The 27,729-nt window shown below is 37.2% G+C and overlaps 1 protein-coding gene across 1 annotated transcript in view; it reads right to left on the bottom strand.

Annotated features, from left to right (window-relative positions):
• The window catches only part of PDS5A (PDS5 cohesin associated factor A), an 85,900-nt gene that overhangs the window by 44,161 nt on the left and 14,010 nt on the right, over nucleotides 1-27,729 (bottom strand). The window contains exons 3-7 of the mRNA XM_080408143.1: nucleotides 6,520-6,723; nucleotides 6,030-6,116; nucleotides 5,123-5,220; nucleotides 4,498-4,624; nucleotides 159-239 (exon numbers count right to left, since the gene is read on the bottom strand). Of these exons, the coding sequence (XP_080264269.1) occupies nucleotides 159-239; nucleotides 4,498-4,624; nucleotides 5,123-5,220; nucleotides 6,030-6,116; nucleotides 6,520-6,723 (597 nt within the window). The remainder of the gene's footprint in view (nucleotides 1-158; nucleotides 240-4,497; nucleotides 4,625-5,122; nucleotides 5,221-6,029; nucleotides 6,117-6,519; nucleotides 6,724-27,729) is intronic.

The raw sequence follows: 27,729 nt of genomic DNA, 5'->3' as shown, positions 1-27,729 counted from the left end.
AAAATTCATTTCCTCTTCACTTATTTGAAACACCTTGCATACTTCTTCAACACCAAGCTAATATCCTATTTGGAAAATGTTATTCTTGTAGCTGCATTACAAAATGTGCAAAGAATACTTGTTACTTGTAGGTAACATGGATTAATTAATTTACATACATTGGCAATACATGGTTCAATGGTCTGGACGGTCCTTTTCAACAGGACTTTTGCAAGATCAAATGCTTGTTTATTAAGGTTCTGAAATAAAGAAGATATAATAATAAAATTTTAAAAATACAAACTATTTCAGATTAATTTGCTCTCCCAACCTTAAAAGACCATGAATTTAGAAAGATATGTTTTACCATGAACTTATTTGTTTTCAAAGCTAAGTTCAGTTATGTTAATTCCACAACTACAGACCCAGAAAAATCCTAAAACTTTTTTCCATACACTTAAGAGAAATTGAACCCAAAACCATCACTTCTTCTAAGACTTTATCACTCCGATTGTTACCTTTAGCATTGTATTCATATCTATAAAGTTTTCCCATGCAATCACATTAAAAAACTTGAAGAAACATCATCACACCTCCACACTTTGATAATTAACGTGCACCAAATTTTGCCACTGAAAAATGAACTAAACCAACTTACTATTTAAATATGGTTTTGTTTCCCCTTCACATACTCATTGAAGGTATACCTTGTAGCAAATGTCAGCTTTTTCTAAACGGTAAAACTGTGCACGGACTTCTCCATGGACTGTACTGTCTGGTCTGTGATAGCCTACCGAAAGCACTTACACTTGGACAGTCAGATGCAAACTTTTCAAATGAACATTTGATTGCAACGTAACAAATCTGAACATCGTTTTTATTATCCTTGAGCAAGATAAGAATGTAACTGCACATCTGAAAAATGTGACTGTCCAAATCTGCACAAAATCCAATATGCAGTATCTCATCTCATCTAGGGATTAATGCAGCGGGGGGGGGGGGGAAGAAAAAGCCACACACAAAAAACCCAAAAGGCAGGTCTTTTAGCTGATTGCCCTGAAAATTACAAATGACTGCAGACAAAACACAGTTAAAGCCTAAGGATGACTGATCCTTGGAAAGACAGTATTTGGCAAGTCTACATTGAGAATGACTCCCTCATGCTCTTTTAGCTAATGAGATGACAAACCAAAAGATAGTTCATCAACTGGTAGTGAAGCGAAACAAACGGCCAAGGGCTCAAACAAGTACCTCCTCAGTCACTACAGCACTAAACTGATGTCTCATTATAGAAGACAGACTGGTACGTATAAACTCTTCTCAAAATCAAACCAGCACAGCTTCTCTCCAAACTTGTTGGCCGGTATGCCTGTATTAAACTAGAGGACTGCCAACCTCATACAGAAAATATATTTTATTTGGATCTTCAACACAGTTTCAAAGATTTCTCTCAATGACATTGTGTTGGTTTTTTTCCCCTACACAGGCTCACCAGCGCTAAAAAAAATAAATATACAGCACACAAAAACCAAACCGACACCACATACATCCACAAAAAAAACCCAACCCAAAACCCACAATCAAACCAGAACCCCAAAACCACTGAAGAACCAAACACCAAAACAAACTAGAAAAGACATATATCATGATAAAACCCCCCAACTATTAATCAATAAACAATTAATCAATCTCTTAAGAGACAAAAGAAGCCTTGAAGATCTGGATTGGTTATACTGTAGAGGATGCATAAGAAAATACTGATTTTAAATACATGAAATATATGTTTTTAAGGAATAACCTTGATAGATTGTGAAGAAAAATATTTACTAAATATCACTGGCTTTAAAGTCAACAAAAAGAACTAGTTTGATGCCCTATGTGGTCTGAGCAAAACATGAAATGCCACACTGCTACTGAAAACCTGGATTCACTATAGGAGAGCCACATCAGCACACACAGAGAGAACAACTTACAGTAAAGCCACTTTACTAAAAATGGATGTACAAATGAATATAATTTAGATGCTGTGGTAGACTCCATGTCAAATCCAGGTACTCGTATGTTTTGCTCTTTTTTACTGCAATATTGTCTTACAAATGTAAGAGGTTAAAAAACAAAACTAACAAATAAAAATAATTCAAACAAAAAACCCCACCAAAACCCAGAAAGGAATATAATACATTATCCAAACCATATATTTCAGCTCCTTTACAAAGACGAAAGTGCAACCGTCTAGCCACACCGATACTTTTATTATTTCACAGCAGAGAATGACTAGTATTCAATTGCTTTGCACAGACAAACAAGCATTGTCATTACATGTTCTCTACAAGAAAATAAACTGTGCTTTCTGATTTATACACATAAGGAGAAACAATTAATATAATCACAGAATTTCCTAGGAGATCTGTTCATGAAAGGAGAACATAATTACCACAGTCAAACTCTGCTAGGCAGAGCAGACAAAAGAACTTTCTGTGGGTTCTTGTTTTTTGGGGTTTTTCAAAACTACCATGGTAAAACAGTAGTTGAAGTTCTGTTGTTATAGGAAACAAACAGGTTAATGCAGACCAAAACACTGACCGAAGTCTGACACTGAGCAGTGACCGCAGCATATTATTTGCTCAGTCATGATGGCCAAGACCCATAAGGACTGGCCACCAGTCCTCTATAGAGATTATAAATATACAGTACAACCCAATATTTACACCAAGTTTACCTCCCTCTATCAGAGCCTTGCTTGAGCATTTCCTTCACTAGGCAAAATTAAATGATTAAGCTAACAATGTTAATGCTAAAGGATCATGTCCATTTTTACTTTGCCTACACCAAATAGTCACAACACACTGTTCCATTGTACAAGGTTTACACCAGGTCTTTGCATCCTCAGAGCAACGCTCACCATTGTTAACAGCATCACCCAGCACCTGACACACATCTCCACCCCTCTATTCCACTCCTGATCTCTACTGCCTATAACTGATTAGAAACAACTTACAAAGAACAGCGTGTTTTCAAAACTACTTTTCCCATTGTTCTGAATAAGAGCCCTCCCTTCCTGTTAGCAGTTTTAATAAAAGACATCATCTCGTTGCTGTCAATAAAAATGAGTTGACAGAATGATATTCCCATCTCATGGTCACAACAGAAGGAATGCAAACTAACCTCAGATGATAGATACTTTTATGTACCCATTGCTGAGATCTCACAGCTAAATGACAATGGCCAAGGCTTAGTCATTCCTGTGCTATACATTTCCATGAATTCCCCCTCTCTAGGTAACCAAAGTAATCATCTCTGCTCTTATGTGCTAATTTAACTTTAATTATGTAGTCATGGATGGAGCTGCCTTAATTTTGTCATTATTTTAAACTAATAAATGAACAAACAGAAACACATACTTGGTAATCAAAGCACAGTTCATTTACTGTAGGCTCATGCAATTTTCAGTAAGAAGCACAAGTGTTTTAGCAAAGGAATTTTCTTGGTCAATGCAGGCCAACACCAGCCTACCTCTCACTTCCCCTGATTTCACAGCTAAGGGAGTTGCCTTTGTTGTGCCTTCCAGTTTATTTAGCCATTACGGTAAAGGTAGTTCAAAAGCTCAACTGCAGACCCAGTGACCAGACAGTAAGTCACACAATGAAACTGGACAGACAGCATCAATGGCACTTCACGAAGCTGACTGTAAAGGGGGAGACTGAAAAACCTGTCGAAGTAGCTGCATAGATGAGGCTGAGACAACACCTGCATGACTGCACCTATCTGCTAGGCAGGGCTCACATAAGACTGCTCCAGGATGGGGGGGCGTGTCACTTATAAGTGAGCGAAAGGGATGCCGAACTCTGCAAAGAGCAGAAAGCTTATGGAACCCATAAAAGAATATGAGCACTAAAAGCAACTAAATAAAAAGGCCAGGGGGGGGAAGCACTACACTTCAGGTAATAATTTGGTTTTATTAAAATAAAAGTTTAAGGGTGAAAGACACTGCAGGGGGAAACAACTAGGGAGTTACTGGCAAGCTGAGGCAAGCAGCAAGTCACCACAGAAGTCTTGTGGAAGTCTTCCCCGTGACCCCTGTGTCATCGTGCCCCCCCCCCCTTTTTTTTTTCAAACAAATCACCACCACCACCCCAAAACAACCCCACCCAATAAAACCCCAACATCTTTTCAACGAAAAAAATGCAAACAACCCAAAATCCAAACCAATCAACAACCCACAACCTTTAAGATATAATGTTTTCCTATTACATTTGCTTGAAAATACTTTATTTTTGTTTCAGTACAGAGTTCCTGAGGTAGCAAGGAGGCAGAATCTCTTGATACTAAATAATCTAGACACAGCTAATGAACATCACCAAATTGATTCCCAAAAGAAATTTTCAATCCACTGTTACAAGGCTGGGGAGAAAAAAAAAGCAGTCGTGACTGCTGAAGTGTGTGGAGAGATAAACAACAAGCAAAAGGCAGTAAAAACTGTTATAATGGTATACTACTATAATATTTTATTTTGCAGACCTTGTGTGCAGGAATGAGGTTAATCAAAATCGAGTCCAGCAGCTCCTGAGTTACTCCATCGCCTTCCATGATGATAGAACTCATCAAATCCAGCATATGCATTTGTACCTTCTGGTTGTGGCTATTACTAAGATGATAAAGAATATTATCAATACTAATTTTCAGACCTGATGAATACTAACAGTACTGTTAAGAAACAATGTCTGAAGCTGTCCAGCTTGCCCTCCCATACACTCTCCACATTCGCAAACTATTTTGTGCCTTTCCTTTCTTATAGAAAGCTTCACAAACCTAGAACACGCTAGCTTTGCTTTAAGAAGTTAAACAAATCAAAAAAGAAGAAAGTAACAACCATGGAAATGCAAATGTAGGTAAATGAGTCAAAAATGAAGTATGTCATTGTAACGTGGACAAGAAATTTTAAAACACATCTGCTTTTAGACACACACCCCTCCATATTTTAAGAAATTTGCACTGATTTTTCTTTCCCTGTATCTCCTTGTTTGGAGGAATAAAGACTTGTTCTGTTCAGACATCTGTATTTGTAGATTATGCAAGGATTCAGCCTACCCCCGAAACTGATGATATTTTGACATTTTAATATAATTGAAGCAATTCAACTTACTTGATAACTGAAAAAAGAGTCCTAAAAAGCTGAATAAAAATTTCATTGCAATCTTCCAACTCAAAGCAGATGTTGTAAGATTTAACCCAAGCTAAATTCTAAAACAAAAATAGGATATTCAGGATATTACAACTTCATATTAAGTCACATAAAAATAATCACATTAGTTACTTTTTTTTTTTTAGTTAAGGAAAAATATTATATAAAGGACAGTAAATCCTTTGGGGAAGGAGATGGATATTTGCTGTGCATATAAAGAAATCTTATTACAAAGGGGTTTTGCAATATACAACCAGAAAAAAAACTAAATATAGAATAATCTAATTTCTTGTATATCAAAACAGATTGACAGAAACTGTTGTTATCGTAACTCCATGTTTCTAGATTTTTTTCTTCATGCTATGAAACAATGCAGTTTTAAACATCAATAAAAGGTTTACAAACAAGATACTTTTCCTAAATGCACACTGATAAAACCCCCACACTTCTTGTCAAGAGTAGGCTTTTCTAATGTGTTTAAACAAGTATCTTATATGCTTCTCCCATCATCAATATAAGCAGATTTGCATTTTAATCAGCATTTGAAATGCTCTCTTGATGAGGTAATATAACCTTAAGTGTGCATGATACAAATATCAACGTACAGAATTGTAAGATAAAGAGGTTTAATGTTAATAAATACCAATCATTTTAACATGTCCTCAACTATAGGCTGCATGAACTTATTAAATGCAAACAGAATTATAACTACTAAAAGAATCAATTAATTGAACTTTAATGAGTTTGGTGTGATTTACAGAATAAAAGAAGTTTCCCAAACATACTGGCTCATCTGGAAAAAGACTGATTACATTTCTTAGGCTTACAAGCAAATATCATATACTGAAATTTACAATTACTGTGTTACCTCTAACAAGTAAAAGTATCTGTTAAATTGAGGGCTCTTCGTGTCCTCCAAGCCTTTTAATTGTCTTGTAATAAACAAGAATATGTCCTGTCAAAAAACAATAAAATGTTTACAAGCTTGATTCAGCAGAGAATAAAAATACAACCCTTTAGTAGTGACATCTACCCACACTTACAAACTCATGATATGAGAACATTACTCTGTCTTTTTTAGGCCCTGACACAAACCTATCACTAACAAGACATACTAATTATCGACTTCCTTTACACATCTCTGGCCTTTCAAAGTACTATACTGACTCACAGGACTAAAAGCAACATCTCTTTAATAAAACTGAATATCAGTCTAAATGTGAGTAAAAATTTTTTTTCAGTTGGCTTTTTTTTGTTTGGTTTTGGGTTTGTTTATCTTTTTGGAGTGGTGGTGGCTTTTTTTCCTCAGTAAGAGAATGAGGTAGAAAGAAAGCCTTTATTTTATAAAGCATTTTTACCTTAAGTTTGTCATGGGAAGTATATGGAGCTTCAGGAGCATAGATACGAAAGATATCAGCCAAGCAACATGCTACAAGGAGGCGCACATCTTTATTGGGATTCCTGAGGAAGAATTCAGATGCAAGGTGCAAGGCTAATGGGAGATACTGTTGCTTCTCATCCTCTGAGTCCTGGTCCATATCCATGAAAGTTTTTACCACCATCTGAAAAACACAGGAGAAAAAAAAATTAGTTTCAGTGCTTTCTACTTTTATTCCTAGCTACTGAACAATACTTTCTAAATGGATGCAGTGCTATCAGTACACGTTCCACTGCACAATGACAGTACTAAAACTGTTTTGGTAGGAGAAACATCAGAAAAAGTGTTAATCTGATACTTAAAAGCTTACTGAATTTGGTATTTTAAATTAAGACACTGAAAAATGCTTTGCACCTCTGCTTATTTTGCCAATCTTAACCTTAGGTGCAGCACAGAAAACAGAAAGGATAAGGATGTCAGCACAGAACCAGGAGATGTACCACAGATTCGTAGTATGACCTTAGATAAAATCAAGTGTCCCGTTCCTCCATGTCACTTGAGCATCCTTAGGAGTTAAAACTCTGAAGGACAGCCATACTGCATACCAGTAGGATTTAGTATACCTATTACACACACGCAGTAAGAGATGTAAGAGAAAATACAGAATGATAGATCTTGATGGGTTAACTTCACCACTAAAATATTAACATCAAAACACAAGAGAAGACTGAACCCACACAGCTAATAAACACATCTCTTAGTCTTATCACAATTCCTTTGTTATTGTGTCATTCAAATGGTACTAAGGTTGTTCCTCCATTATTAAGCATGCCCCCGCTTCCAACATGAAAACACTGTCTTTCAGCTTTACATCCTCCCTGAGATTTGGAACCCATTTTTAAACTCAGTAGATCTTATAAATTAACATAAATGTTTGACAGCAGCCTTTCCTACAGTATGTTACTTAAAACTCCTCAGTTCCTACAAATGTACGTTCCTTCATGTACATTTCCTTACAGCAAAACCAAAAATCAAGAAAGGAACAGAGAGGAGAAAAAACAAACCCAGAAACAGAATAAAAGAGAACTTTACAGCCACAGCCCATAAAAATCCAAATTCTACCTGCATTGGCCTGGTCCCCTAAAAATATTGTTGAACTCTATTTTGAAGCACTAGCTGAAAGGAATAAACCATTCCTCTATTGACAGCACAGGCCTGTCTGTTATAGCACCACACATCACCTGTCCTTCCTAGATACCAGAATTAAAGAAAACCAAACAGATTCTTTCAATAAGAAAAGTTTATTCATAAAAAAACAACCAAAACAAAACAAAAAAAACAACAAACCAACAAAAAGAGAAGAAAACCCAAAAAACTAGAACTTCAACCACTCAAAAAACCCCCGCTACCACACCAAAACCAAAACCCCCACATTAACACCCTCTCTAGTAGTGGCAGGATAAGGAATAACAGCCTTTATCTGCAGCGTGGGATTCAGATAACTGTTACTGAAGGCTTTAAGAACAGGGTAGAAATGACTAAAAGATCTGTGGATACTACCTAGAGACTGATGGTAAGTAAACTGCATCTGTACCATGTAAACTTGCCCCACTAAAGTTCCTTCCAGTCATTTTACCAATTTTATAGATAAACTGTAAGTGACCTTTTGATCTTTCCCATAAGCCCCATCTCCTTTCTCCCTATGCATATCATAAAATTCGTAACCAGAATATACCCTGCTAGATTCAGATCTCTTTTCAGATTCTTATATTCATATGATAAGGTAAGGCAGGATGGTGCTGTGAAAACTCATGCAACTCTCCCATTTGTTAACAAAATGTTAAGATATTATGGGATTAAACTAATGAAATTAGTCTTTAACACCGTCTCGCCTGTTTGAAAACTCACCAGCCTTACGGATTTTCCTACATTGCTCTTGTATTCAGAAAGAACTGCCAGCAAATATCCATAAAACCTCATTCTATTTCCATGCAAAGCACTCCTTGAGATTTCTATCATAAAATAGCATTTGGGCAGTAATTGGGCCATTGGCAAGCTGTAACTGTGATTTAGCATACTGATCTATGTTTCCTCCATTGTTTCTTTATAGTCCCAGATCTGCTTGTATTTGTGTGCTGTCTTTTGTTATATAATAAAGTCTTTGGTGCATGACGTTTTGTCTACAGCACGCAAAAAATAAACAGAATACTATCTTGGTCTTTATCTAGGATCCCAGATACCAAAGCAATAGAAGTAATATGTGTATGGGGTACACCTATAGTATAACATAAATAATGAAAGTAATAGATAAACAAACTACACAGAGCTATTCCATGGTAAAAAGCATGACATTAAATTCTTGCTAGTGGCAGGACACACAAGATTTGGGAAAGGGAATTAATAAAGACTTGCATTTAAGTACAAATCCATAAATTTGTTGGGCTGCCATCGTAGTTCAACAAAATAATTCTATACTTTTCTTGAATACATGCAATTAACTATATCTAAAATCCTACAGCCTGGGAGAAGTCTCTATAGCCAAGCAGTTATTGGCACTGATTATTTCCAATAATTATTTCCAAATTCCTGCTGATCTACATATGAGATTAACTGTTAAAATAGAAGAAAGAAAAAATGTCCAAATATTAAATGCAATATATGTCTGGCTCTTCATACTCACTGGAAAGTCAAGAACTTGCTTAAAATTTCACCAGTTACAGGACTGGTACTCTTGTTCCCAGTACAACTGAAAAATCAGTCATCAAGCAACCATCAGAGAGCAACTTGAGTCTTTAGAAGTACAAGACATTGCAAATTTGATAAAATCACGTATTCGTAATAGAACTGCATATCCTGAAGTACCGCACACTGATCAATAACAGCTCCATGATTTCCTGGGTACTCCTGTCTTTCTCTCCACAGCCATGTGTTGTCTTGTTTCCCCTATGACATGAACTACCTTCCCTTTTCTCCCCCGTGTTTATACTGCATCTCAATGAGGTCTTGGTCTAGGCCTATAGTTCACATATAGGTTCATAACACAAAGAAACAAAATGGTGATATACTGCAAGTTATTTTCTGTGTTAAGATCTGACACAGAAGTTAGTTTTTATCACCTGGGATTGGTGTTATTTGGAATACACAGAATCAATAGGAAAATTAACATGTAAAGTTAAGCATATTTAATCCAGTCCTTCTCAGAATCTTTCTTAAATTGTATTGTAGTCATAATTCCTACCCTTTGTACATTTCCCATAACTCCATTACATTTCCTGTTACAAATTATGAGCTTTTTCAGAGGCGTTTCAGGGAGAAAGAAAAAAAAAAAAAAAGCAGCTGTATGCAAGTTGCATGATGCCTAATAAATATTGGTAACATCTTATTTATAAGTTAAAACATCTTCAGAAGAACTGCTTATAATTCGTTCAGAAAGATTTTCACAGTTAAAATTTTTCGCCATACCACTGCAATACTAGTATTAATTGTGACAGCTAGAAATTATCTATTAAAAGAATCTGCTAATGAAGCTGAAAGCCTGAAATAAACTCTACATATACAAAAAGACTAAAGGTCCAAATTATTTAAGGTTTCAAATTATTTTTAAACCCAAACCGGAAACCATTCAAGTAACTAGTGATGTATGTAAATGCAACAGTGAAGGAATACAACAAAGCAAGCAAGCCCCCAAAAATTTGACTGTGGTTAACATTTCATTGAACCTGATGGAAGAAAAAAACCAAACAAAAACACCCAAACAGAAAACCCACCAATTGTAGAGAGGAGACTGGTATTGCTACTGCCAGACAGATTTTAGTACAATTATTTTTTTTCCCAAGAATCTGCATGCTAAGAAAATCTTTTGTTCCACTAAAGCAGATTACATTAACATGTCATCTGATCCATCCTAACTACTATTGCTCTAATTGCAACAAAAACCAAACCCCAAAACAAATAAAACCCCATTCCAATTCCTCTTTGTATTAAGGTTTTCATTTTAGGTCTAAAAGGAGCTTCCATTTCCCAAAGTTTTGATTCAACCATTACATAAGTATTCCTCTAGCAGTTTCAAATTGTTATTTCAGAGTTTGTATTAATTATTATCATGCTAAGCCAGTTTTTATTGCAGGAAGAAGTGATTAAACAGTAACAGGAACTCACTACTTTTTTGAATTGCTGTATAATTTTCTAACTGAAGACTTGCTGTACAAGTCGAAACAACCCTACTTACAGCACCAATATTTATTTATATAAAACCCTACAAACTTACTAACTAACAGAAAATTGTTACTGTCCTTTCTGCAAAAAGCAGGAAACAGAACAGTATTATTTAAACATATTAATGTAACATCATTGTTTTCCAAACAACTAAGCACTCATTTTAAACACTAACTGCTAGCAAATACAGCTATTCACATTTCACATTTCCAATTAAATTCAGTCTGCAGTGCTTTTGATTTATTGCATCCCCATTATGTTATCACATACTGGTACTCCGGTTAGCTTGCAAAAATAAAAAGTGTTAAAATTACTCTTAAAATTTCCATTATTGCCATTTTTACCATAGTACCTTCAAATTCTAATTATCAGACCAAGATTTTCTCTCCCAGGCTCTGCAAACATGCAAGTGAAATGCTCTGTAACACTGGAGGCTATACAGAAATGCAAACACCTTCATTCAAACTAGTGAGAACAGTTAAACTAAAACTGCTAAGTCACTCTTATAGTACATTAAAAACATACTGAAAAGTCAAGAATTTAAAGCTTTGGGGGAGGTGTTTACCCGACTGCATAAAAACATGCACTGTGCAAACCAGTCACTCTGGGCTACCCTCTCACCGCCTGGAGAGAAATGCAGGCCACAACCGAATGGAAGCACAGATGTCTATAATGACACCTACAGGCATCAGCTCGGTTTTGCCCTGGAATTCTCTGTGCTGACCACGAAGGCAGCTCTGTGTAACTAGATGCCTGAAACCAGGTGGGTGAGGCTACTCTACCTGCAGCTTCTTCCAAGCACATTAGCCTTTCAACTGCATTGAAATATACACCAGAGGTTGCCAAAGCATTGTTCAGAGTCTGCCCACACCTCATATGCAGTTTACATGCAGCCTGTTTTCAAAGACAGCAAATCAGCATGGTAGCTTGCCCTTACGTGACTCAGCTGCATGTGGCTCTTGTGCAAGACCTACACCTCAGAACAGGAATACTAACTTCTGCTGTTCAGATCCTGGTTTGCGTTTATTGACCACATAAATTTACATCCTTGTTTTGTCAGATCAGGAAACTCAGCTACTGCTGAAACATACTGATGATTCCAGTATTAAAGGGAGGAGATCTATACAGAGACAAAGAGACAGGGTAATTGGTGTAGAGAGAGAAAATACTCAAAGCAGCCAGCAGATCTAGGAAAGTCTTGCTGCAGCTGGCAGGACAAACACAAACCTCCAAGCTAGTTACAGCATGGGGAAGGTGGGTGCAGGTTGCATGTTTTACTGCTCTTACAACAGCTTATTCATAGTATTCCAAAGAAGCAACCTTTAACCACCCATGGCATGAAAGAAGACTAGGGAAAGTTTTTAAAAGTATTTAAAAATTCACCTTGCAATCCACAGAAGAAATTTAACAATTGAGAGAATTTGATACCATTTATTGTTATAGGAATAATATTAGAAGTTCACTTCAGTTTTAAGATTAAACACAAAAGATATTTTGAAGTAAAACTTCCCCAAATTGATGTGAGCCCAGCTGAGTCTTAAAGATCTTGGATAGCTCAGTGAGAGATGCCAAGAGACGGCTGAAATCCAAGTACACCCAAATGCTGCAATTTTGTCATTAGAGCACTTTTACACACACACACACACACAGGGTTTAAGCAGTATCATGGATGACCCTTGCCATTATCTATTAACAATAATTATATTCTTTGACTGAGACCTAATTGTAAAACATAGCAAAATGTGTATTTGGAAAAAAATACTTCTACATGGTGCAAATTTAGGATGAAAAGTCTTTCTTCCTTAGATATAGTCCTACCTATCAGCTGGAACCACCAAACAAACATGGAAAAATGGATATTACTGTGTGGATAGAAATAAAAACAAAAAGATCTCAACATACTCAAATCAGAAGGACCAGATGATTGTTATTTCAGAATCTTTAAATACCTGACAAATGAAATCACAAACTTAGCAACGCAAGCTTTGTTTGCTTTTCTTTAAAACAAAACAAAAACCCCACAAACCAACAACCAAAAAAACCTCTACACTAACACTTATTAAACAAGGAGGATACCAACTGACTAAAAATTAGCAGATGTTAACCTAACCAAGAAAGAAGATCCTGCCAACACATCCAACAAGCTAGTATCAACAGAATTTTATAATACAAACCTAATTTGAAAAGGCTAAATAAACACAGAAGTCAAGAAAAACAGCTAACACATAAGAAGGGAATTACTTTGCTGACATGATAAACTTCCTTTGATAAGATAATCAACACTCTAGACAAGAAAGAACATGACAGGCAATTTGTCTGAGTGTCAAGAACAGCATCACACTGAGCCACATGGAAACTGAGGATGTTGGAAGAAATGAAACTTAGCCCAACAGTGTAGCCCCTTCCTAAAGTGTTCAACTGAAAAGGAGCTTTTGGACCTGAATGAATTTATTGGTGGAGAAGGATGTTATAGTTGACCCTATTTTCTATTTCCATAAACAACAGTGATAAAGAAGTAGGAATGCACGTAATGACCAACAGTTAGGGACTGGCAGTAGAGGACAGGGTATTATATGAGAAGAACAGAAATACCAAAAATCAATCATGGCTAAAATGGTTGTATGCTTAGTGCTTAAAACCAAGAACTTATGCTATTAAGAGCTTATCAGCTGGAAACAACAGGAGAGGAGAAAAGATGGACATTTATTAAGCAACTGTAAAAAGATTATGAGCCAACAGGCTATGGGCATGAAAACAACGGAAATGCAATTGAAGGATATGACAGTAGTATTTCCAGTCAAGGAAAGGAAAAAACAGCAATACAACTCATGAAACACTAAAAATACTAAATGCTGATTTGAAACACATCACTTATATATGATTACCCTCACTGATTAAAAATAATGAATTCAAAATGGGAAAGGTACAGAAGGTACCAAAGGAGTCGCAAAAGCCTTCTCTTGTAAGGAAATGTTTGCAAGACTGGTTTGCTTAATCTACCGAAATAACAGCCAAATAAAATAACTCTTAACATGCCTTAAATACAGGAGTGTCTGTCATGTATGCATTGAAAAAAGACTTCAGGTAGAAGCGCGTAGAAATGGGCCAGCAGCATCTCCAACCTGAGAACTGGGGCTGCTTTCTGACCGTGGAATCCTACACTCTGGAACACTATCCTCTCACGGAGTTTTGCTTTGTGGCCATCTCCTTTTTACGTCCCACATTTATCAGCCTTTCCAAGAAAGAAGTAGATGTACAAATGAGGAAAGGGCCATATTTGGGTTAGGAAAGCTAAAGACCTCGTTGAATTAAATCTGTCCAGGTACATCAAGGGTAACAAGAAAAGCTTCCACAGGTACATCGGTGATAAAAAGAAGACTGGGAAAAACGTAAGCCCTCTCCAGTGGAAAAAGGGTGACCTGGTTACCTGGGATGTGGAAAAGGATGAGGTACTCACGACTTTTTTTGCTTCAGTCTTCACCAGGGAGTGCTCCAACCACACCAACCAAGCCACAGAAGGCAAAGGCAGGGACTGGGAGAATGAAGAACTGCCCGCTGTAGGAGAAGATCAGGTTTGAGACCATCTAAGGAACTTCAAGGTGTACAATTCCATGGGACCTGATGAGATGCATCTGTGGGTCCTGAGGGAACTGGTGGATGAAGTGGCTAAGCCACTTTTCATCATATTTGAGAAGTTGTGGCCATCTGGTAAAGTTCCCATGGACTGGAAAAGGGAAACATCACCTCCATTTTTAAAAAGGGGGAAAAGGAAGACGCAGGGAACTATAGGCCAGTCCGTCTCACTTTGGTGTCTGACAAGATCATGGAACAGATCCTTCTGGAATCTATACTAAGGCACATGGAAAACAAGGAGGTGATTGGTGAACAGCCAACACTGCTTCACTGAGAGCAAACTGTGCCTGACAAATTTGGTGGCCTTCTACAACGGGGTTACAGCATTGGTGGATAAGGGAAGAGCAACTGATGTCATCTACCTGGATTGTGCAAAGCATGTGACACTTCTCATACTCTCCCACATGACACCCTTGTCTCTAAATTGGAGACACATGGATTTGACAGATGGATGACTCAGTGGATAAGGAACTGGCTGGATGGTCACACTCAAAGAGGTGCAGATAACGGTTCAACACCCAAGTGAAGACAGATGATGAGTGGCGCTCCTCAGGGATCAGCATTGGGACTGGTGCTGTTTAACATATCTGTTGGTGACATAGTGGGATCGAGTACACCCTCAGCAAGTCCACCAACACCACCAAGCTGTGTGGTGTGGTTGATACTCTAGAGGGAAGTGCTAACAGCCAGAGGGACCTTGACAGGCGGGCCTGAGCAAACCTCACAAGGCCAAGCGCAAGGTCTTGCACATGGGTCAGGGCAATCCCAAGCACAAACACGGGCTGGGTGGAGACTGGATTAGGAGCAGCCTTGAAGGACTTGGAGGCGCTGGTTGGTAAGAAGCTCAGCACAGCCTGGCAATGCGCACTTGCAACCCAGAAAGCCAACAGTATCGTGGGCTGCACCAAAAGAAGCCTGACCAGCAGGTTGAAGGAGGTGATTTTCTTCTTCCACTTTGCTCTTGTGAGATCTCACCTGGAGTATGGCATCCCACTGTGGGGGCCCCCAACTTAAGACAGACATGGATCTGTTGGAACGAGTCCAGAGGAGGGCCACAAAGGCGATCAGAGGGCTGGAGCATCTCTCCTATGAAGACAGGCTGAGAGAGTTGGGGTTGTTCAGCCTGGAGAAGGGAAGGCCTTGGAGAGACCTTATTGTGGCCTTTCAGTGCTTAAAGGGGGCTTATAAGAAAGATGGGGACAGACTTTTTTTAGCGGGGTCTGTAGCGATAAGGCAAGGGGTAATAGCTTTTAAACAAAAGAAGGTATATTTGATTAGGTATTAGGAAGAAATACTTTATTGTGAGGATGGTGAGACACTGGAACAGGTTGCCCAGAGAAGTTGTAGATGCCCCATCCCTGGAAGTGTTCAAGGCTAGGTCAGATGGGTCTTTGAGCATCGTGGTCTAGTGGAAGGTGCTGGAAGTTAGGTGATCTTTAAGATCCCTTCCAACCCAAACCATTCCATGATATGTGAATCACAGAAAAAAAAATGAACTGGAAAAGAGCTGATGCATTTTTGTGAAGTTTTGCTGTTGTCATTAGTAAAACAAAAAGTAGCACTCCATTCCTGGCGCTGTTAGTAACCCCTGAAAGATAAATTTTATTGTCCAATTTCTACTACAAATTCTATCTAATCTATACTCTCTGATGAGAGAGTTAACTGGCTCTGAAAAAAAAAAAAAGTTGAACAAAAGATTATACAAAACATATTGTATGCTCTTCAGGGCAAAGACTATTTGCTTCCTTCTTTATACCCTGCTCACCAAGCGAAGCCAATGACCAGCATTTTTAGATGTGACTCAGCTGTATCACAAGAGATGTAAAGCTTATGCAGGAACAGCAATGGTAACCTGTACAGTAATTCCCCTCTGACTAGGCAAACTGTTTAACTGGCTGTTCTTCTCCTGGGGACTTACCTACACTGGGCTTTTCTTTGGAGATTCAGTCAACTGCCAGTCACAGACTTGTAATTTACCACTATCTTCACATTGGTAAAACGGCATGTTCTGTATTACTTTACTTGCATTGAGCAACTCTGAGACTATCTTCCAGATGTTAAATTAATCTGACATATGAAAAAGCAGAAAGACTGACTACTACTTGTAATAAAAACAGTATACTGAGCAGTTCACGAATTATTTGAAGTAACTTCCTTGATACACGCATTTTAAAGTAACCCCATAAAGAACATAACTACACCACACATACAGCATCATAATCAAATTGGACAAGTATTGTTACCAATTTGGGAGACAGGTTGTACAATTACCCACATGTTGTATCTCTGTAATTAACACACAGCAGAATTCCAGTTCTGCTGTAAATCTAGAAGATTCCTCAAATAACATAAATGCAACAGACAGGGTCAAAAAGGCTATAAAATGAGAAAAATAAGATGCATTAATCCAAGACGTCTTTTATAGCACAAATTAGAACATGCTATTTAAACAGTGGCATAATACTTTGCCCCACAAAATCGGTCATGTAACATTGACATTTTGATTACAGCAACTTGTATGGACTGCTGCAAGGAAAGGCTGCAAAAAAAGTATACTTCGTAAGATTACAAGAGCACAAAAGGAAGTAAAACTGTGTCCTTCCTGCCCAGCAAAAGACAATCCTAATGCTGTTATCCCTGCATGTGATAAATCTTGTACTCTTTGGTCATGAACAAGCCCATAGGAAAAATCAGATTTGTGATGTGCAAACCCCCCCCCCCCCCCCCAAACCTACATGCCCTTCCTTATCAGTACAGCTTTGACAAAATATAACCTCTTGTTCAGAATTGAGTATTTTAGACAGTATCATTGACTTAAAAGGTTTTGTCGTAGGAAGATCAGGAAGATTCAAAACCATTTTTATACAACCTCAGTTTCTTCACTGCTATATGTAATAATATGAAGGTGCTGCTTCCTGCAAGCCAAATGATATTTCAAAGCCAAGTCGATTTTGTCTTTAAGCAGGTACCACCATGCTTCATGTAAGAATATCTTGTAAGTTCATTCATATCTGCTGTTGTAACAATGTAAGATTTTTTCATCTCTCCTCTCTTTGGAAACAGTCGCTATTTTAAGCTATTAAAATAAAATAAAAGAACCCAACTCACTCCACCAAAACAGGCTGTGTTTTTGGTTTTTTCTGAAGATGTTAAAATTTGTAATTAAGGAGAAAGTAGATTATCGGCTTTAATGGCCTGGAATTTAACAGAACTTCCCTTAAAACCAGCTGGCTGCAGTACTATCTTTCTTGCAGTTCTGTACACACTGACAGGATAAAAAACACTCAAGGAGGAAGCACAGACAGAAATTCAGACTTATTGGCCAACCAGGAGTCACAGTATCATACAGTTCAAAACCTCTCCCAGTACCTATGATTTTGGTTCCACATGACATGGAGATCCAGTTTAACTACCTACCTGCTGCCACCACCTCCTTATCCCTTTCCCATTACTCACCCTGTCATGCATCTAGCCATGCAGTGCCACTGCCTACTTTACGCTGGCCTCAACACTTGTTGAGTAACTCCATGGGTCATTAACCTACTAACCTGACTGAAAACCACCTCAGAAAACTGTCCAGGACTTATTCTGACAGGCATAGTTAGATCACAGATGACATGAAAACTTCCAGAGTCAGTAGAATGGAAGGTAGATAGAATTCAATGGCCAAGACCAGGGAAGAAAGAATTTAGCCTTCCAGTACCTGAACTCTTAAAAACCAAACTGATAGTAACACAATTTCTTAACCTTAATAGTGGCAAGCATATGAAACCTGACATGGGCAGCTAAATTCAAATCCTACTGGTCCCCCAGAAAATTTATGTTTACCTCTATTCATTAGAAACTGGCCTAAGATATGACCGCTGATCATTTCAAATTCAAGATCTCAGAAACATGCTGTTACAGTAATTTCCAGAACTTGTACGCAATGATATAAATTGATTTATTTGTTTTAATTTAATGATATATTTCCTGGTTTTGTATCATGACTGAGACAGCAGGGGTTCCCCACTTGCCTTCCTAAGCCAGCACTTTTACTTTGCATTCCAGGTTCTTACTGTTCTCATCACATCCTCATCTCATACCTTTGGAGGCAAAGGTTCACTGGAACTGCAACACTGCACAGAGCACATTCACACAGTATTCAAACAAGCACACATGCCTAATTTATACAACCAATGCATAACATCCATAGTGTTTACCATTGGGCTTTTTACCCAGCATTAAGTTCTGTTAGATTTTTGAACAGAAGCTGTTTAGTGAAACATTTCACTGACCGCCTAGACTGATGCACCGATCTTCCCTGACTTAGTCCTTTACAACTTCCTAAAGTCGGCAAGCAGGGTTTTTTTCTCTCACTATATTCCTCACCTTGATTTTACTGACAGTAAGTCTACAGCCTTCCACTGGATTCACGCCACTCACTTAAATTATTTGACTAAATAGGAATTCTGTGAAGTCTTCCTTGGTTGTGATCAACCAAACCAACTCACCTAACCCTGTTTTCTGTTTCCCAAACAGCTAAAAAGTTTTCAAGAGTGCAGAGTACTATCTAACCTTAGGTCACTGTACGGCTCATCATTACAGAAATTATTTTTTAATCTACTTTTTGTTTACAGTCAGCTTTTGATGCATGACAACACTTGACTTCTGAAGCCAAGACCTTTTAAAACTGCTTTAAAGAAACATTAAGAAATATTGTTAGTTTGGCCTTACCATATGGAAATCTTTTTTTTTTTGTTATCCTAGTTTTAAACTATTTCACACATTTTTTCTATGACACGAGCTATAATACTGTGAATCAAACCACACATTTTAACAATGTGCATATATTTCTTCTCAGATAACGAGAAGAGACAGTATACATTTATCAGCACGTTATCTCTTTGTACTCATGCTAGTCACCATCTCTTACACACCCATGATTTGAGTCTGCTGCCACAGCACTAGTTTTAATTTTATTATTTTAAAGAAATTCAGTCTTCAGCAGTATCTAGTCTTTATTATTGGAAAGATCTGTAACAATATTCTTTCCAATTTTCCTGCCAAAATCTAACAATTGTTTAAGTACTCTAAGGAAGGCTCATAAATTGAAACACTGAAAGTCTTCTAAGTTCTCATAAACTTTGCTTCCACATACATAGATACATAACAAAAGAGTATTTGCAGAGGGACTAAAAAGAGCTTATTCTTTAAACATTCTAATGATAATTCAAGACATCATCAGTTAGAAGCATTTCATAAAATAGCCCTTTTCCCCTAGGTATACTAGCAAGTGTTATATATGGCTGGGGCAAAACCAAAAAATTCTTAAAAGCATATTCCCCACGGTGAAGGAGTTTCTGTTTCCATATGAAGTTTCCCAAATACTTTGATAATCGCCTCCAGATGTGAGAGAGAGGATTCTTTATAACCAGCTCACTGCTGTGTGATGATTCATTTCCTCTTCCAAAGAAAAGGTGGCGCTGGACAAGAACAACAATGGCATTTTCATTTCTACTGTGAATTGACTGTAAGGATTCACTTTCAAGTGAATATTTAGGCTCAGTTCTCACAACAAAATAATGTACTAAGAGTTTCACATTGAAACACAACTAGAGGGCTATGCTTTCAGCAATACTGACATTTTAAAGACTATATCCATGTCTTTTTCTACACCATGTGCAGGTGCATCCTGTGGTACACCATACAGTCTCCCTGACTCAGTCATCCAGAAGAAGGGGGCATACAAAGCACATCGTACTCTTTGCTGCTGTGTTCCAACACAATGAAAAAAATGAGACACACAAAAAAAGTATTTTATTCTAAGAAAAGAGTTTTTCTATTTCAGCAATCTTGTAAAGTGTGGTGAGTTGAAAACTCACCATACCTACTGAAGCAGAAAATTATGCAAAGTATTTGTACCTTGATCTCTAGCTCTGATTGCACAGTATGCAATAGTAAGAGCAGAAAGAAATTAAAATTTCTTTCATGGAACTTGTTCAATGACTGGCAATTACACATAATACCATCATACTCAGTAGCATAGGAAGGTATTAAAGTGAACAAGAAAACACACTTCAGCCATGGCATTCATTTTCTGGTTTCTTCAGAAGCTAGATTCAGCTGAGCCTTAGGACTGAACATTAGGAGGCAAATCATGTGAAACCCCAATACAAACCTGTATCTAGTGATAAAGCTGCACTGAAAAATTTTGTCTACATGTGTGTCATCTACTGGAGCCTTAATACAGGACTGTCATTAACAGCTATTACCAAGAATGCAAAAGATGTGGGTTTCCATTCATATAAGAAAGGCTGGACAAAATCAGAACTGTAAAACTGTAAAAAGTTTTAATGTTTCACAATCAAAACTAATACTACAAATCAGCAACAATAACAAAAAAACCCTAACCAATGGCACATCAAATCAGAACCTGCTCCCCAGAGGCAGTGGCCAACATGGACATCCTGTTCATCTCACTGCCACAAACTCCAGCCAGAAGCTGGTGGCATAGCAGCTACCACACCTACCAAACCAGACACACTTCCGCAAAGAATTTCTATTCAGACAAATTACCTTTCTCCAATGATGCACTGTTTTACCAGAACATTTTGCTACCTGTTGAGCACTAATTTCTCTATTATTAACACACACCAAAAAAGTTACCTCTTTAGGCAGCTACCAGGATCAAAAATAGGGCACTCTAGAATGGACTGAAGGCAAAATGCAGACATTGCTTACTCTGTGTGTGGTTGGTGATTTCCTTTTATTTTTAAGTAGCCCAATTAAAAAAAAGTTTCTGGAAATTCTTAAAGCACAGGAAAAAAACTGGTGCATGGAAAACTGGACATGAAACATATATGGAGTGTTTCCTGGCTATAAATCTTATTTAATTCTTTAATAAGGAAGAAGAAAATCATGTATTGTTCAATGCTTGTGCATGAAAAGTACTGTATTGGTAGAATTCATTTAATAAGTTTAAATTATTTTACTTTGAATAATGACAAGTATCCATAGTAATAAAGACTGATTTCTGATATGTGTTAAAAGAATGAAAAAGTATTTTAAAGCAGTTTTCCATTTTTAAAGTTCTCTTTTAAATGAGAACAAAAGGCACCAATATTGCTGATATAAGGATATGGAAGTCAAATACACAGTGCTCAGCAACAGGATGATGCTAAAGACATAATGATTATGTGTAGGATATTCAGTTTCTGAAAAATAAGCCTGGAAAATGAATATGACAAGCCTATGTATTTTATTATAATGTAGGTAGCAAAGAACAATATGAAAAGTCTTCAATAAATTCAACTTATAATATTACCATTATAATTAATCATACCATCATAAGAAATCAATATTAAAAGTGTGGAAATATTTCAAATTGAATATATTATTCACAGAAAGCATTTTGGAGAGCTTTACATGACATTTTTAAAATGCAATTTTTATGTTTTTACTGTTCATTTTATGATACAGTATTTCACACAAGAACATAGATTTGTCCAATCTGGGTATGGGAGTGAGATACATTGTTTGTCCAAGAAAAAATAAAAATGGAAGAGGCAAAGGGAGGATACTGAGGAAAAGAAAGGAAGATAGAAAAAACCCAGACTTTTCCCCATTCATCTGTGGGTCTCATATCCATTTTTATTTGTTGAATCTTGATATTTACACACAACCACCAGTCACCAGACTGTTTTCACTTGGCTCTAACTTTGCTAAACATTCTAGTAATATTTTCAAGCCATATAGCAACGCTGAGTTGATCAAAAATTATTCCCCATCCAAATTACGTATTCTATTTCCAAAACAAAGACTTTTTTTGCCTAATTAAAGAAAAAGATCAAATTACTGCTTTTACAGAGCTCTACTATAGCTTTCTGCAGTAGCAATACTATTTTAAAGGATAACACGTCACCTCTGTCACCACCAGCTGTGGTGGCTTTGTTGATTTCCTGCAGTTACTCTGATTTCAGGCTAATGAAGTCTTGTCTGGGAATTCTCCTCTAATATTTTATGAGCTTTAAGTAACCGAGAGTTCTGCAATTATTTTTTCTATCAGTTCCATCGAATTCTTGCCCTGTGGATAACTAGAGTATGCTTGTATCTGCCGTTCCTGTCCCTCAACATTCCACATATGTAATCACACAGTTTTATAGCTACTGACGTTGCTAAGGGAAGAAGCAGGCAATATATCAGATAAAGTGTTAATGCAAGGCATTTTTTTGTTGTTTTTTAGAATGTTTTCAAAACACGTCTGACTTGTTTTAGGAAGTCCCAGTAAGTAGACTTCTTATACTAAAACTTTTATTAGTGAAATACGGATGCCACAAATATCAGACACTGCAATTTCCTTTCTTTGCAAGAAACAGATTGCAGATGAAGACTTCATGGTATGACCATTCCTACCACAGACATCAGGTATTCACCATTAGACGGACTCCCCAGACCATTCTTGGTGAGTCTACTCACATGACGTGCACTGTGCAGCATTTTCACATTTTAACCTTTACATTCACTTCTGCTTTATTTTGAAGTTTTCTAATTAGCGTAACGATTCCATTATCTAAGAAAACACATGGGAGTTTCTGCAAAAAAAATCCAAATATATAACTATGCAAGGAAGAACTCAAATCAGGCAGACTTCTCAAAGTTACAGGCTGAAAAGTCCTTGTATACCATTTTTATTAAAATATACACTATTTATATGTTTATTTTATATATTTAAATACACTATATAAATTCAGTCTCAAAATTAACCATGCTGAATTTAGATGAAAATAACACTTCACTAAACTATGTTGCTGAAATCAGGAACCTCCAAGCACTAAGTATCATTTAAATAGCTGCCAGCAACATTCTCATAAAGAATGCCTAAAAGAGAAATCAGAAAATTTTTGAAGGTCTGGCATTCTTAAAAAAGCACTTGAGGCACAGCAGCTCTGTATTTGCAAAATGCTTTGTCATGTTCATCTAGAAAAAATCACTCAGCCTCTTCATGACAAAATCTGAGAAATTTCAGCCCCAAGAGCACAGAACAATGTAAAAGTCAATCCACTTATTGAGGTTATGCCCCTAAAATTACTTTAATACCTAGTTTAATACTTCATTAAAGTATTCTGTTAGCCAATAAATCTTACAGTTTCTAAGAGTCTCACAGTACAGTTATTTAAACTTATTCAATAAATCTACCAATACAACAATAGCCCTGTCTCAAGACAGTGCATACACTGCAACACTGAATAAATTTTGTCCTCACTTGAAATAGCTGGAAGATGAATCTGATTCCCTTTATAAGATCAGACACCTGAAACAATACTAACCTACCCCAAGGATGAACATCAATTTGGTACCCACTGGCAGAGGATTTGGTCATTTCACAAATGTCTGCATCTGAAATGAAGAGACAGTGCCAAAGACAAACCTGAAAAGCTTACAGAGAAGACAGCAAGCCTCAGCCTAAAAAATTATGATTGCCCAGAACACATAAAGCACACACATGATCAAGAGTACTGCATTGAAGTGGCCTGAAGCCACAAGCAAAAATAATGGCTTGTTGTTTAAAAATTATCTTTGTTTTTGTTTCTCTGACTCAAAAATAGACCAAAGATTCAACTTCACTTGCTCACCTGCAGTGACCTCAGAACAGCAGTCCACATGCATATGCTGAAGATTTAAAAAGCAGCTAAAAATATAAAAAAAAATATTAAAAAGAATGATTGGGAAAATGGGAAAAAGGAGGGGAAGTGTTATCTATAGAAGGACACAACAGATCTCTCCCACATACAAATTCTGCAGGAGAATGACAACTAGTTGACCAGGCGACTGTCAAAATAGACCACTTCATTCTTCTTAAGCATATGTGGGACATTACGTAAGCACAAAATTTAACTTTTAACTAAAAGCTTTCTAGACTATATAGTTACTGCCTTCAGTTTCTGAATCCCGTATAAAGTTCTTATGTTTGTCTTAGGCTTGCATACAGAAGACTTAAAATAGATGAAGTTCCATTGCTTTTACTTTCAAATGCCAAAACAGGATGAAACTCAGTTTCATTCATCTTCTGTAGGTTGTTTTTCTGGGGGTTTTGTGTGTTTTGGTTTAGTATTTTTTTTAAATCTCCCTCAGATCATAGCATGCAGGTCAGCAGCATACTGAAATGGTTTACCAAAAAAACCTGTGGAATGTATCTAGATATGTTTGTTCTCTCACCTTTCCATCCTGAAAAGAAAAATGTAACAGTGCCATATTTTATTCTGATTGAATCGGTGGTGGTGTTTTTGTAGTTTGAAATCGAAACATTCCACAATGCATATTCATAGCAAGAAAGGAAGACTTCAGAAGTGCACTTTGGCCTACAGATTTTAGAGATTTGCAACAGCCTTCAATAGCTGCAGGAGTTCATTGAACATCCTAAAAATGTTGTTGGCTAAGATTTATGCCAGGAGAGAAGAGCTCTAATCTTTAGTGCCTAAAATTCAGGCATTAAGCTGAAGCCATTTAGCACCTTAAAGAAAAGGGCTGCGACCTACTACTTGACTATGAACTTCATGGGAAATTAGCGTAGGAGGAGACAAGAACAAGCTGCTGCCCAAGTAACTTCTATTGAAGAAAATGCTTCAGTATTTGTATTAGACAGTCCCAAAATACTGACACATTCATGGTAAAATTAATCATACAATCCTGTTCCAGATGTTGAGAGCAGAGTAAATAAGTGTAATTTGGATAGGGCTGAAATTCCTAGCTGAGCAGAGAGGCCAGAAGCTGTTACTCCCAGATGCTACTACTGGCACTTTCCTCACTAGTGGTTAAGCACTGCCCTGTACTAAGGACCAAAAAGAAGTGCTAAAGGGAAACATCCAGCAAAGAAAACTGAAGGATGAAGAAAAATGCTTCCTGATGGTCACCTGAGAGCAGTGCCTTACTCAACTTTAACTAAGCCTATGTCTTTTGCCAGAGCTCACTCTGTTCACACACAGGATAGTGGCAAAATCAAGGGGTAACATTCAAATCAGGTAGCAGCCACCTGCACACAGTTGACACTGCATCTACAACATTTGTTTGAATTTGCTTAGGAGCTGCTTTCAGATGTCAAAAGGAGGACTTCAGAAGACAAGTGATTCTTGGGAGAGTCAGGTATTGAGAGGCCAAGTAGTAGACACAGTAGTTTTCCATAATTGAATACACTCTTCTAAGTGAAGCATTTTGTATCCTGTATGCTTATCACTTCTCTTGGGTGAGAAAGCAGTATCTCCTAGTCAGCGATCTCAGAGAAGCCCAGGAAAACCAGAACATCTTCCTCCCTCATTTTCAGTATGACAGCTTTGCATGTATTCTGCTCTGAATTAAGAAACTGCAAAGTCAGTTTACAGTGAAATTGGTATTAAGCCTCCATCTAGCTTCCCTTTGCAACATCATTATTATATAGAATCAATGCACCCAAGCTTCTCTGTCTTGGTCAAGCCTCTGAACATTTGACCCATTGGCCAAGAACGGTATCAGTTACTCACAATCTTTTTTCATATACCATCAAAGACTTGAAAGATAATGAGAGATTTTCAATGAAGACTCACTTAAGGTCTCCAGAATTTATTTACAAACAAAAAGACCAAACCCCAGGAATCCCAATATACTACTGATCGGTGCCATAGATTCATTCCTTAAACATTATTTTGAAGGTTTCTGAATTGAACATTACAAATAAAGGTTTAATTTAATAATACTACAAAATGGAACAACTAAAAACAACAAGCCACAAACCCACCCACTCAATACATGAGTTGAAATCGAATTATTTCAAAGTGAGGATTTGTATAATCAAAATCATCCATACAAATTCATCCAACAGTTTCTGGCAATATTCCCATGCAGCTATTTTCACAGAAGTTTCCATATACAAATTACTATGGGCAAATTTCTTATTGGTTGGGAATAAGGTTGGCTGAAGTTTGACAACTACAGAATTTCAATGCATACACCACCACAGAAGAGCAAGCTACTGCCTGGTAAACACTGTCTCTTCAAATAAACAAAATTACATTCAAACATTTTTCAACAGTAGCCAGATTTCTGGCCTATCAAGGAATCCTTAACAATATATTCTGAACAATTCTCAGGCCCTGAAGTGTATGAAATACAAGTTAAACAGTAACACTTAAAGAAGATTTTTCACTTTCTCTGAATAATTCTGGAAGAGCTTCATGTGAAACAGCAAACTCGTGGTCTGCTCCTGCTATGAGCCCTGCGGAGTGTTAATAATGCTGGCTTTGGGATAACACAAAAAAAGATTCTACTGCTTGCATTTTATCAGTCCATGCTTGGTGGGGGGTAGGGGAGAAAGCCATTTATGATGCCCATCTGCTGAGTAGTACAATTTTTTGTGAATGTGTGATTACCTGAAAATAAGACTCATTTCCATATATGTGTAGGTATGCACACACATATTCCCCTATAGACAGATATACATCCTTAAGTTAGCACAACCTGTTGTATAAAGAACAATCAACTACAGCAGGCATCAGGAGGGGAAAAAAATAAGAATGAAAGCTGGCATGAAGACAAATCTGTTTGCAAGCACTGGCCTGTACTGCCTACTCTAGTTCAAGTCACAGCACAAGACTCAGTAGTTTGGACTTCAAAACAGGAAAAGACCAGTCTAAACATCAAAGACCACATATCTAATGATAATAACTGGTACAGAACTGTGAGCCATCAGGCTTACAGAGGCCTGAAAAACACTGAAACTTCAAATTTTTTCTTTTGCACAAATGGGAATGACAGTAAGGGGAAAAAAAGAGGAAATCAAACATTCCTAGAGAAAGAAGTGTACATAAGTACCTCTCACTATTATCACACCAGTTCTGAAGTCCAATATAAAATCAATTTATTTTGAAAGCAATCACGTATTAGGATGAATGGGATGATCCATTACAGCAGCTATCAGCTAAAGCATTAGAAAATTCATTGTGGATTCTACAACATCCACATTACTTCAAAATTACTGGCACCAGCACAATCCATGCATTTGTGTATAAACATGGCACTGATTTCAATTGTTTCCAGCCAGAGAACATTCTCCTGTGTACCTTAGTTTCTTTTTCAGAAAAGTAAGTGTAGCACATCATTCACTGCATGTACATTTGCAGATTTAAGAAACATGGGACACAATTTTGTACACAGATACTGCTTCACCAAACTGGGGTAGGGGTTTGTAGTATTTCTTAGGGTCAACCCAAATCTGTCAGACCTGTCTGTCTATTACTCCAGCACGCATGCAACTGATGAGTGATGTTACTGAGAAATCCCTTTTTCTGGCCAGGTTACTTTTCAGACAGATCTGCTTCTTGACCCAGCCCAC

The sequence above is a fragment of the Falco punctatus genome, assembly GCF_963210335.1.
Source record: "Falco punctatus genome assembly, chromosome: 1".
NCBI classification, from domain to species: Eukaryota; Metazoa; Chordata; class Aves; order Falconiformes; family Falconidae; genus Falco; species Falco punctatus.
The sequence above is the reverse complement of the archived record's forward strand: the minus strand, read 5'-3'. Positions and strand labels throughout refer to the sequence as shown.